At 47.8% G+C, this 12,698-nt stretch overlaps 1 protein-coding gene across 11 annotated transcripts in view; it reads left to right on the top strand.

Annotated features, from left to right (window-relative positions):
- Positions 1-12,698, top strand: part of LOC115121732 (phosphatidylinositol-binding clathrin assembly protein-like) — a 92,739-nt gene that overhangs the window by 17,511 nt on the left and 62,530 nt on the right. For 10 of the 11 annotated variants that reach the window (XM_065025268.1, XM_065025267.1, XM_065025265.1 and 7 more), the window contains exon 2: positions 1,563-1,705. In XM_065025268.1, the coding sequence (XP_064881340.1) occupies positions 1,563-1,705 (143 nt within the window). Of the gene's footprint in view, positions 1-1,562; positions 1,706-12,698 lie in introns of those variants that run through there. The other variant, XM_065025269.1, reaches the window with a different exon arrangement.

The following is a 12,698-nucleotide window of genomic DNA, read 5'->3' as shown; positions in this document are numbered from 1 at the left end:
CACTACATCAGGGAGGACAGATTAACCCTGGTCACTACATCAGGGAGGACAGATTAACCCTGGTCACTACATCAGGGAGGACAGATGAACCCTGGTCACTACATCAGGGAGGACAGATGAACCTTGGTCACTACATCAGGGAGGACAGATGAGCCCTGGTCACTACATCAGGGAGGACAGATGAACCCTGGTCACTACATCAGGGAGGACAGATGAACCCTGGTCAGTACATCAGGGAGTATAGAGAAGGCGGGTCACTACATCAGGGAGGATAGAGAAGGCGGGTCACTACATCATGGAGGACAGATTAACCCTGGTCACTACATCAGGGAGGATAGAGAAGGCGGGTCACTACATCAGGGAGTATAGAGAAGGCGGGTCACTACATCAGGGAGTATAGAGAAGGCGGGTCACTACATCAGGGAGTATAGAGAAGGCGGGTCACTACATCAGGGAGGACAGAGAAGGCGGGTCACTACATCAGGGAGGAGAGATGAACCCTGGTCACTACATCAGGGAGGACAGATGAACCCTGGTCACTACATCAGGGAGGACAGATGAACCCTGGTCACTACATCAGGGAGGAGAGATGAACCCTGGTCACTACATCAGGGAGGACAGATGAACCCTGGTCACTACATCAGGGAGGGCAGATGAACCCTGGTCACTACATCAGGGAGGACAGATTAACCCTGGTCACTACATCAGGGAGGATAGAGAAGGCGGGTGCTTGTCCCACGGTCACTGGTTGTCTGATCCCGGCACAATCATTATCAATTGCTGGTCAGACTCCCTTATTGAATCAAACAGTGTGCTTAAAGTATCAGACAAGCTCAGTGAATATAGTTGATTAAAAGACATGGAGACATCCTATCTATGGGAAAATACATGTTTTTATAAATGACAGATGGCTCTTGGTTGACCAATATATGTTTTCTTTAGTTGGGGACAGCCCTAGTGGCCGTGAAAGTTGTTGTTTTGGTGCATATGAATATATAAACATAATGTCAATAGAATTGTCTGAATAGAACAGCAGATGTGGAACAGGATGTTGTTTTTTATAGGCCTGGGACCAAACCAGTATGGTGCTACTCATTAGTATCACAGCAAGGAAAGGAAAACCGCTCGAATGTTGGAAACAAACATCATTATGTTGTCATCCAGAGTCAGTTTTACCACCTATAGCACCGTTTGTACTCGTCTAGACTGGAGGTCGACACTTGAGTCTAGACTATGTGTTTGTCTCTGGACTCGCAGCCCCGTGTGTGTGTGTGTGTGTTGTGTGTTCCTCTTCCTGAAATGACCCTGTTTGTCCTTCATTTTGAACTTGCATGCAGTTCCACTGTCACACCACTGTGAGTGTGTACCTGAGAGTGTGTACCTGAGAGTGTGTACCTGAGAGTGCGTTCCTTGTCTTTGATTTCCCCATCTATACAGGCCCTGATCTCACCACGTCTGTCTGTCTGTCCTGTCTGTCTCTCTAACTCTGTCTGTCTGTCTCTCTAAGTCTGTCTGTCCTGTCTGTCTCTCTAACTCTGTCTCTCTAACTCTGTCTCCTCCAGACCTGATCCACTGCACCAGTGAGATGAATGTGTCGGTCCCCCAGCTGGCTGACACACTATTTGAGAGGACAGCCAATAGCAGCTGGGTGGTGGTCTTCAAAGCTCTGATCGCTACACACCACCTTATGATGTATGGCAATGAGGTAAGTGAAAACACACACGCACACACACGGACTCACACACTCCCAAATGCCTTCCATAGTGTTCTCAGGGAGCTGCCTCCATTTTAAATTCAGTCTAGGCCTGCGTTGAGCTCTTGAAATGTGTTCCTGGTAATGTTCTATTTGACAAGAGGGGAGAACAACCACTGTACTGATGATTACCACAGCTACTTTGACTGTTTCAACTCGGTGATGAAAGGCCACCGGACCTTGTCACCTTAGTTTAGCAAGAGGCACATTTCCACACGAGGATGATGTAACCAACCATTCTTGTAGCTTTCTTTTTCTCTTACGATGTTGATTCTAAGACGACCTCTGGCCAGAGAAAGAGAGAGGGGTAACCGGGAGAGGGAGGAAGATGGAGCAGGAGAGGGGTAACCGGGGGGAGAGAGAGAGAGAGAGAGAGAGAGGACTTAAAAAGGGAGAGAGGACTTAAAAAGGGAGAGGGCGAAAGATGGAGCAGGAGAGGGGGAACTTAAAAAGGGAGAGAGAGGGAGAAAGAGAGGGGGGGAACTAAAAGAGGGAGAAAGATGGAGCGAGAGAGAGAGAGAGATCAAAGGAATAAAACTAGGGAGAAAGAGGGAGAGCTTTATCCCAGTCTCCATTCCATAGTGTTGGTCTTGATTGGATCGGTTGGCAGCACTGTGTTGTCGAGTTTAGTTTTAGTCCAACTACCCAGTATCAATACTCCGTTAATTCTTCACCCAGGGTTTATCCTATACACCTGTCAAACTTTTCTATCGCTCCTTCTCCCTTCCTCGTGAGAGGGAGCACGCTCTCTTTCTCTCTTTCTGTCTGTCTTTTTTTCTTCCCTCTCTTCTCATCTCTTCCCTCTTTCTCCTCTCTTCTATCTCCTATTTTTCTCCTCTCCCCTCTCTTCCCCTATCTTGTCTCTCTTTCCTTTCGCTTCTCTCTCTCCCCTGCACTCTCTCATCCTCGCTGTCTCTTTGTATCAATACCCTATCCGATCTTCACCTGTACTTTTCTCTCTTCAGCTCTGCCAAGAAACAGTTCCTTGGGAGACGACATTGTTATGCAGAATGTAATAGTCTATCGTTCTAGATGTTTTCCTGTTGTACCTGGACATGGACATGTACAGCTGAAGTCGGAAGTTTACATCCACTTAGGTTGGAGTCATTAAAACTCGTTTTTCAACCACTCCACAAATTTCTTGTTAACAAACTATAGTTTTGGCAAGTCGGTTAGGACATCTACTTTGTGCATGACACAAGGCATATTTCCAACAATTGTTAACAGACAGATTATTTCACTTATAATTCCCTGTATCACAATTCCAGTGGGTCAGAGGTTTACATACACTAAGTTGACTGTGCCTTTACACAGCTTGGAAAATTCCAGAAAATTATGTCATGGCTTTAGAAGCTTCTGCTAGGCTAATTGACATAATATGTCAATTGGAGGTGTACATGTGGATGTATTTCAAGGCCTACCTTCAAACTCAGTGCCTCTTTGCTTGACATCATGGGAAAATCAAAAGAAATCAGCCAAGACCTCAGAAAAATATTGTAGACCTCCACAAGTCTGGTTCATCCAAATTCCTGAAGGTTCATCTGTACAAACAATAGTACGTAAGTATAAACACCATGGGACCACGCAGCTGTCATACTGCTCAGGAAGGAGACGCGTTCTGTCTCCTAGAGATGAACGTACTTTGGTGAAAAAAAAGTGCAAAGCCAGACAACGGTTTGCAACTGAACACGGGGACAAAGATCATACTTTTTGGAGAAATGTCCTCTGGTCTGATGAAACAAAAATAGAACTGTTTGGCGATAATGACCATCGTTATGTTTGGAGGAAAAAGGGGGAGGCTTGCAAGCCTTGCTGCCACCCCCATGCTTCATGTTGTTGGGGTGCTTTGCTGCAGGAGGGACTGGTGCACTTCACAAAATAGATGGCATCATGAGGGAGGAAAATCAGGCGGATATATTGAAGCAACATCTCAAGACATCAGTCAGGAAGTCAAAGCTTGTTTGCAAATGGGTCTTCCAAATGGACAATGACCCCAAGCATACTTCCAATGTTGTGGCAACATGGCTTAAGGACAACAAAGTCAAATTATTGGAGTGGCCATCACAAAGCCCTGACCTCAATCCCATAGAACATTTGTGGGCAGAACTGAAAAAGCGAGTGTGAGCAATGAGGCCTACAAACCTGACTCAGTTACACCAGCTCTGTCAGTAGAAATGGGCCAAAATACACCCAACTTATTGTGGGAAGCTTGTGGAAGGCTACCCGGAACGTTTGAAGCAAGTTAAACAGTTTAAAGGCAATGCTACCAAATACTAATGAGTGTATGCAAACTTCTGACCCACTGGGAATGTGATGAAAGAAATAAAGGCTGAAATAAATCATTCTCTCTTATTTTGACACCTCACATTCTTAAAATAAAGTGGTGATCCTAACTGGAATTTTTACTGGCATTACATGTCAGGAATTGTTAAAAACAGAGTTTTTAAATGTATTTGGCTAAGGTGTATGCCAACTTCTGACTCCAACTGTATGTACACGTGTCGTATGTGTGTGTGCGCAGTCCCAGTTATACGGAGTGTTTGTCCAGTCGTTTCCTGTGTGTGGCGAGTGTAGGCAGGCCAGAACAACCAGATTACAGGAAGCCTTAGACAATGAACAGGAGAGAGAGAACCAGGGCACCCACCCAGCCCGGCGCCTCAAGCCTCCCCTCAGGTGCTCTGATCCTGGCCGTGGCTACTCAGGTTACTGCGCCGCCCTCCTGGAAGTCTGGCTGCTGACTGTACTATACTGCACCTGAGCCTGATCAAGGTTACTCTAGAGAGGGTAGACTGGGAGAGGGCCTGCTTCCATCCCCCCACCCCAAGGTTACTCTAGAGAGGGTAGACTGGGAGAGGGCCTGCTTCCATCCCCCCACCCCAAGGTTACTCTAGAGAGGGTATACTGGGAGAGGGCCTGCTTCCATCCCCCCACCCCAAGGTTACTCTAGAAAGGGTAGACTGGGAGAGGGCCTGCTTCCATCCCCCCACCCCAAGGGCAAAAGATGGGGATGGAAATATGGAAGGCACAACAGTAAGGTCGGGGGAGGATATAGGACTGATGGAGGAGGATATGCTTGGGGACCGCTCCATTGCCCAGCTTGGGGACCGCTCCATTGCCCAGCTTGGAGACGGCTCCATTGCCCAGCTTGGGGACGGCTCCATTGCCCAGCTTGGAGACGGCTCCATTGCCCAGCTTGGGGACGGCTCCATTGCCCAGCTTGGGGACGGCTCCATTGCCCAGCTTGGGGACGGCTCCATTGCCCAGCTTGGGGACGGCTCCATTGCCCAGCTTGGGGACGGCTCCATTGCCCAGCTTGGGGACGGCTCCATTGCCCAGCTTGGGGACGGCTCCATTGCCCAGCTTGGGGACGGCTCCATTGCCCCTGCCCAGTACCACCCCTATGTGGCTGGGAGGAGCGAGGACACTGATAGAATGCATATGCTAAGCACATGTTCGGTCTCCCACCTTGAGATAGCGAGGTTTTCAGATGTAGAAAGGGGGGCATAGTGAATGTGTGTGTTTTATATTTAAGCAATAAGGCACGAGAACCTGGGGATTATTGTGTGCTAACTCTCAACTAAGGGGTGTTCTTATGCCCGAGGCGAAGCCAAGGCCCTTTGGAGGGTGTTACTCTCGATATGTCCCGGGTTCAGGGCCTTATTGCTTTCGGAAAACGGTTGCCGACATGTATTAAGAAAAGTTTTCATTCAAACGTTATTACATTGAGTTCTGAGATTCTGAAGTTGCTAGCCAAGTAGCATTGCTAGCCTAGTAGCATTGCCAGCCTACTAGCATGGGGAAATGTCGTCTAGATTCTAATTTTCCAGGGGAGATTAAGTTTATAAATTGACTGTCTGGGCTGTGAGACAGTGGATGCGTATTGATAAATCTAATGAACTTGTTAATTGTTTGATTCTCCTCTACTTCTGATGACTTTTTAGCCAGTAGTTCTGAAAGTAGTGCTCACATTGGTCCCCCAAAAATGGTTTTGTACGTCACATTGTGTGCAGGTATGTGCACCACATTGCTCGCTCTGCCATTCGTGTTTGACGTGCCTCTTGCTAGCTGTCACTCACATGAAGCTCATTGGTTGAACTCTAATTGTTAGGGGGCTGGCCCACGTGGGGGGAATTAAGGGGAGACAGTGGGGTGCAGATTCCAGAAAAAGTTGCTTTCAAACTAGGGGTTTTGTTGCTGATTGAGGCAAGACCGTAATTCTTCTCATGGATTATGCATCTATGAACTACACATTGACACATGAAGCCCAAAACAGAAGGTTTAAATAACAGTTAGTGGTCGCCAATGTTCCGGAGCATGTCTTTTAACAGGCATTACCCGGAGGATGCTGGGATTGTGGTTCTATAACTCCCTGCTATCAACCAGTCAGCATCTAGTTTTCGTAAACACCCGGTTTCTAAACTATGCTAACACTGAGTCACCTCCCTGCTGTCCCAGATACTGAATGGACCAATCTGCCTCAGTGACGTTACTAGAAGAAAGAGGTAGAGGAGGAGAGAGAGAATGGAGGGGGAGAAAATGAAAAGAAAGGGAGAGGGAGTGAGTCAAAGGAGAGAGAATGGGCCAATCTGCTTGAGTGACGTTACTAGAAGATTGTGTCGTCAATAAAACTACTAATAACCCTGGAAGGGAGAGAATAGAGAGAGAAGGATGGGGAAGTGAAGGAGAGATGGATGAGAGGGAATGAATAGAGGAGAGAGAGAGAGGGCGAAAAGGACAAAGCGTGAGGGGATGAGGGAGCTGGAGAGCGACAGAGAGGAAGGCTGAGAGCTAGCAAGAGATGGAAAGAGGGTAAGAGAAGGCGGGAGTGGGAGGGGAAAATAAGGTCTGTAGAAAAGCGTTGACTGTGACTGTTGTGTCACTGGGGAGATAGAGGAGAGCTCTGAGAATCTGTTATCATGTGTTGGAGTGCAGGTTTAAACTGACTAATGGAGGTCGCCAGGCACAATAATCTAGAGACACATATTGCATACTCAATGGCAGGGTGGACACGAGGTGTGGTGGGCTGTACAGGAATGATGAGGTGCCCTTATCTTAAAACACCCAGTCTCTGAGCTCCAGGCTGGCCCAGCCCAGCAGAATACACACACACACACACACACACACACACACACACACACACACACACACACACACACACACACACTCCAGGGCTTGACATAAAACATGTTTTAGTTCTTTTGACAAGTAGGACATTTCTTTACTTGTCTAAGCTCAATATGACGAGGGTTATCATTAACTAGGGTTATTAATATGACTAGGGTTATTAATGTGACGAGGGTGGTCATTAACTAGGGTTATTAATATGACGGGTTATCATTAACTAGGGTTATTAATATGACTAGGGTTATTAATATGACAGGTTATCATTAACTAGGGTTATTAATATGACTAGGGTTATCATTAACTAGGGTTATTAATATGACTAGGGTTATTAATATGACAGGTTATCATTAACTAGGGTTATTAATATGACTAGGGTTATCATTAACTAGGGTTATTAATATGACTAGGGTTATCATTAACTAGGGTTATTAATATGACGAGGGTGGTCATTAACTAGGGTTATTAATATGACGAGGGTGGTCATTAACTAGGGTTATTAATATGACGAGGGTGGTCATTAACTAGGGTTATTAATATGACGAGGGTGGTCATTAACTAGGGTTATTAATATGACGAGGGTGGTCATTAACTAGGGTTATTAATATGACGAGGGTTATGCCTTTGGCAGCTGGACAGTAAAATAAAGTTGATTTGGAAACAACTAGATCATGAGAGAAATGCCATAAACACAATATGCCAGTATATTTTATAAAATAATTCCTTAATTTCTGCGGTCGTATTTTGTCTAGGCTACTTTGAAACAAGGTTAGACTTGCTTCATAAAATGCCCAGGTTTTAAACTGTTCAGTTAATGTTTAAATTGTTTCAAAATATTGACGGCCTCTGGTCAGATTCAAGGTGGGTGATGCCTGTATGTAATTAAGTCTCATTTAAAGTTTGGCTACATTTTATGTTGCCTCATGTCGGTATCTGTTTGGGCACGAGGCTGTGGCCAATATGCATCTCACCTACACTTTGACCTGGAGGCTTGTTTAATGTACATAAATAAAAATGGTTTTGAATATTCTAATTTTGGCCTCTCTGATCCAGTGCTGATCGGCGTAATTGTTTGATATTTTAATTAATTTTTTTACTTGTCCGTTCGTACAACTAACAGAGCCTTCAGAAAGTATTCAATTTTCCCACATTTTGTCACAGCCTGAATTGAAAATGGGTAAAAATCTATTTTCTCACGCTTCTTACACACATTACCCCATGATGGCAAAGTGAAAACATGTTTCTAGAAATGTGAGCAAATGTATTGCATAATAAATACAGATATCTAATTTACATTGATATTCACACTCCTGGCCGATCTGCGGCCAACAAGGCAGAGTTCATCTCAGCCTATGTCTCCCTCCAGTCCCTCGACTTCTTGGCTCTGACGGAAACATGGATCACCACAGACAACACCGCTACTCCTACTGCTCTCTCTTCGTCCGCCCACGTGCTCTCGCACACCCCGAGAGCTTCTGGTCAGCGGGGTGGTGGCACCGGGATCCTCATCTCTCCCAAGTGGTCATTCTCTCTTTCTCCCCTTACCCATCTGTCTATCGCCTCCTTTGAATTCCATGCTGTCACAGTTACCAGCCCTTTCAAGCTTAACATCCTTATCATTTATCGCCCTCCAGGTTCCCTCGGAGAGTTCATCAATGAGCTTGATGCCTTGATAAGCTCCTTTCCTGAGGACGGCTCACCTCTCACAGTTCTGGGCGACTTTAACCTCCCCACGTCTACCTTTGACTCATTCCTCTCTGCCTCCTTCTTTCCACTCCTCTCCTCTTTTGACCTCACCCTCTCACCTCCCCCCCCTACTCACAAGGCAGGCAATACGCTCGACCTCATCTTTACTAGATGCTGTTCCTCCACTAACCTCATTGCAACTCCCCTCCAAGTCTCCGACCACTACCTTGTATCCTTTTCCCTCTCGCTCTCATCCAACACTTCCCACACTGCCCCTCCTCGGATGGTATCGCGCCGTCCCAACCTTCGCTCTCTCTCCCCCGCTACTCTCTCCTCTTCCATCCTATCATCTCTTCCCTCTGCTCAAACCTTCTCCAACCTATCTCCTGATTCTGCCTCCTCAACCCTCCTCTCCTCCCTTTCTGCATCCTTTGACTCTCTATGTCCCCTATCCTCCAGGCCGGCTCGGTCCTCCCCTCCCGCTCCGTGGCTCGACGACTCATTGCGAGCTCACAGAACAGGGCTCCGGGCAGCCGAGCGGAAATGAGGAAAACTCGCCTCCCTGCAGACCTGGCATCCTTTCACTCCCTCCTCTCTACATTTTCCTCCTCTGTCTCTGCTGCTAAAGCCACTTTCTACCACTCTAAATTCCAAGCATCTGCCTCTAACCCTAGGAAGCTCTTTGCCACCTTCTCCTCCCTCTTGAATCCTCCTCCCCCTCCCCCTCCTCCCTCTCTGCAGATGACTTCGTCAACCATTTTGAAAAGAAGGTCGACGACATCCGATCCTCGTTTGCTAAGTCAAACGACACCGCTGGTTCTGCTCACACTGCCCTACCCTGTGCTCTGACCTCTTTCTCCCCTCTCTCTCCAGATGACATCTCGCGTCTTGTGACGGCCGGCCGCCCAACAACCTGCCCGCTTGACCCTATCCCCTCCTCTCTTCTCCAGACCATCTCCGGTGACCTTCTCCCTTACCTCACCTCGCTCATCAACTCATCCCTGACCGCTGGCTACGTCCCTCCCGTCTTCAAGAGAGCGAGAGTTGCACCCCTTCTGAAAAAACCTACACTCGATCCCTCCGATGTCAACAACTACAGACCAGTATCCCTTCTTTCTTTTCTCTCCAAAACTCTTGAACGTGCCGTCCTTGGCCAGCTCTCCCGCTATCTCTCTCAGAATGACCTTCTTGATCCAAATCAGTCAGGTTTCAAGACTAGTCATTCAACTGAGACTGCTCTTCTCTGTATCACGGAGGCGCTCCGCACTGCTAAAGCTAACTCTCTCTCCTCTGCTCTCATCCTTCTAGACCTATCGGCTGCCTTCGATACTGTGAACCATCAGATCCTCCTCTCCACCCTCTCCGAGTTGGGCATCTCCGGCGCGGCCCACGCTTGGATTGCGTCCTACCTGACAGGTCGCTCCTACCAGGTGGCGTGGCGAGAATCCGTCTCCTCACCACGTGCTCTCACCACTGGTGTCCCCAGGGCTCTGTTCTAGGCCCTCTCCTATTCTCGCTATACACCAAGTCACTTGGCTCTGTCATAACCTCACATGGTCTCTCCTATCATTGCTATGCAGACGACACACAATTAATCTTCTCCTTTCCCCCTTCTGACGACCAGGTGGCGAATCGCATCTCTGCATGTCTGGCAGACATATCAGTGTGGATGACGGATCATCACCTCAAGCTGAACCTCGGCAAGACGGAGCTGCTCTTCCTCCCGGGGAAGGACTGCCCGTTCCATGATCTCGCCATCACGGTTGACAACTCCATTGTGTCCTCGTCCCAGAGCGCTAAGAACCTTGGCGTGATCCTGGACAACACCCTGTCGTTCTCAAATAACATCAAGGCGGTGGCCCGTTCCTGTAGGTTCATGCTCTACAACATCCGCAGAGTACGACCCTGCCTCACACAGGAAGCGGCGCAGGTCCTAATCCAGGCACTTGTCATCTCCCGTCTGGATTACTGCAACTCGCTGTTGGCTGGGCTCCCTGCCTGTGCCATTAAACCCTACAACTCATCCAGAACGCCGCAGCCCGTCTGGTGTTCAACCTTCCCAAGTTCTCTCACGTCACCCCGCTCCTCCGCTCTCTCCACTGGCTTCCAGTTGAAGCTCGCATCCGCTACAAGACCATGGTGCTTGCCTACGGAGCTGTGAGGGGAACGGCACCTCAGTACCTCCAGGCTCTGATCAGGCCCTACACCCAAACAAGGGCACTGCGTTCATCCACCTCTGGCCTGCTCGCCTCCCTACCACTGAGGAAGTACAGTTCCCGCTCAGCCCAGTCAAAACTGTTCGCTGCTCTGGCCCCCCAATGGTGGAACAAACTCCCTCACGACGCCAGGACAGCGGAGTCAATCACCACCTTCCAGAGACACCTGAAACCCCACCTCTTTAAGGAATACCTAGGATAGGATAAAGTAATCCTCCTCCCCCCCCCCTTAAAAGACCTAGATGCACTATTGTAAAGTGGCTGTTCCACTGGATGTCATAAGGTGAAAGCACCAATTTGTAAGTCGCTCTGGATAAGAGCGTCTGCTAAATGACTTAAATGTAATGTAATGTCAATGCTTTGTAGAAGCACCTTTTGGCGGCGATTACAGCTGTGAGTTTTTTTTGACCTCGTCTCTTAAGAACTTTGCCCACCTGGATTGTACAATATTTGCCCATTTTTCTTTTAAATGTTCTTACATCTCTGTCAAGTTGATCATGGCTAGACAGCCCTTTTCAAGACATGCCATATATTTTCAAGCTGATTTTTAAGTGATCAGGCTTCTCCGGAACATTCAATGTCGTCTTGGTAAGAAACTCCTGTGTAGATTTGGCCTGGTGTTTTAAGGTCTGTTGGAAAGCCGACTGAACCAGGTTTTCCTCGAGGATTTTGCCTGTGGCTATAACTGTATTCGGTTTCCCTTTTATCCTAAAATAAACTCCCTGGTCGTTGTCTGATGCAGCCAACACCATGTTTGAAAATATGAAGAGTGGTACTCAGTGACGTGTTGTGTTGAATTTGCCCCAAACGTAACACTTTGTATTCAGGATATAAAGTACATTTCTTAGCCACATTGCAGTATTAAGTGTCATGTCGCAAACAGGATGCGTGTTTTGTAACATTTTTGTTCTGTACAGACTTCCTTTATTTCACTCAGTCATTTAGCTTAGTATTGTGCAATGTTGTTGATTTTATCCTCAGTTTTCTGATATCACAGCCATTAAACTCTTACCTGTTTATAAAGTCAACATTGGCCTCATGTTGAAATCTCTGCTTTGTTTGTGTTCTACCAATGGGTGCCCTTTGCGAGGCATTGGAAAGACCTCCCTTGTCTTTGTGGTTGAATCTGTGCTTTAATTCACTACTTGACTTTTATTTATTTTACTTTTTACCTTACTAGGCAAGTCAGTTAAGAACAAATTCTTTTTTTCAATGACGGCCTAGGAACAGTGGGTTAACTGCCTTGTTCAGGGGCAGCTCGGGGGCAACTCGGGGATTCGAAGTCCAACGCTCTAACCACTACGCTACCCTGCCGCCTCTACACTCTAACCACTAGGTTACCCTGCCGCCTCTACACTCTAACCACTAGGCTACCCTGCCGCCTCCACACTCTAACCACTACGCTACCCTGCCGCCTCCACACTCTAACCACTACGCTACCCTGCCATCTCTACACTACCCTGCCGCCTCTACACTCTAACCACTAGGCTACCCTGCCGCCTCTACACTCTAACCACTACGCTACCCTGCCGCCTCTACACTCTAACCACTACGCTACCCTGCCGCCTCTACACTCTAACCACTACGCTACCCTGCCGCCTCTACACTCTAACCACTACGCTACCCTGCCGCCTCTACACTCTAACCACTAGGCTACCCTGCCGCCTCTACACTCTAACCACTAGGCTACCCTGCCGCCTCTACACTCTAACCACTACGCTACCCTGCCGCCTCTACACTCTAACCACTAGGCTACCCTGCCGCCTCTACACTCTAACCACTAGGCTACCCTGCCGCCTCTACACTCTAACCACTACGCTACCCTGCCGCCTCTACACTAACCACTACGCTACCCTGCCGCCTCTACACTCTAACCACTACGCTACCCTGCCGCCTCTACACTCTAACCACTAGGCTACCCT

This window comes from Oncorhynchus nerka, linkage group LG12 (assembly GCF_034236695.1).
Source record: "Oncorhynchus nerka isolate Pitt River linkage group LG12, Oner_Uvic_2.0, whole genome shotgun sequence".
Lineage (NCBI taxonomy): Eukaryota > Metazoa > Chordata > Actinopteri > Salmoniformes > Salmonidae > Oncorhynchus > Oncorhynchus nerka.
Note: the sequence above shows the minus strand (reverse complement) of the source record. Positions and strands in the feature narration are given on the sequence as shown.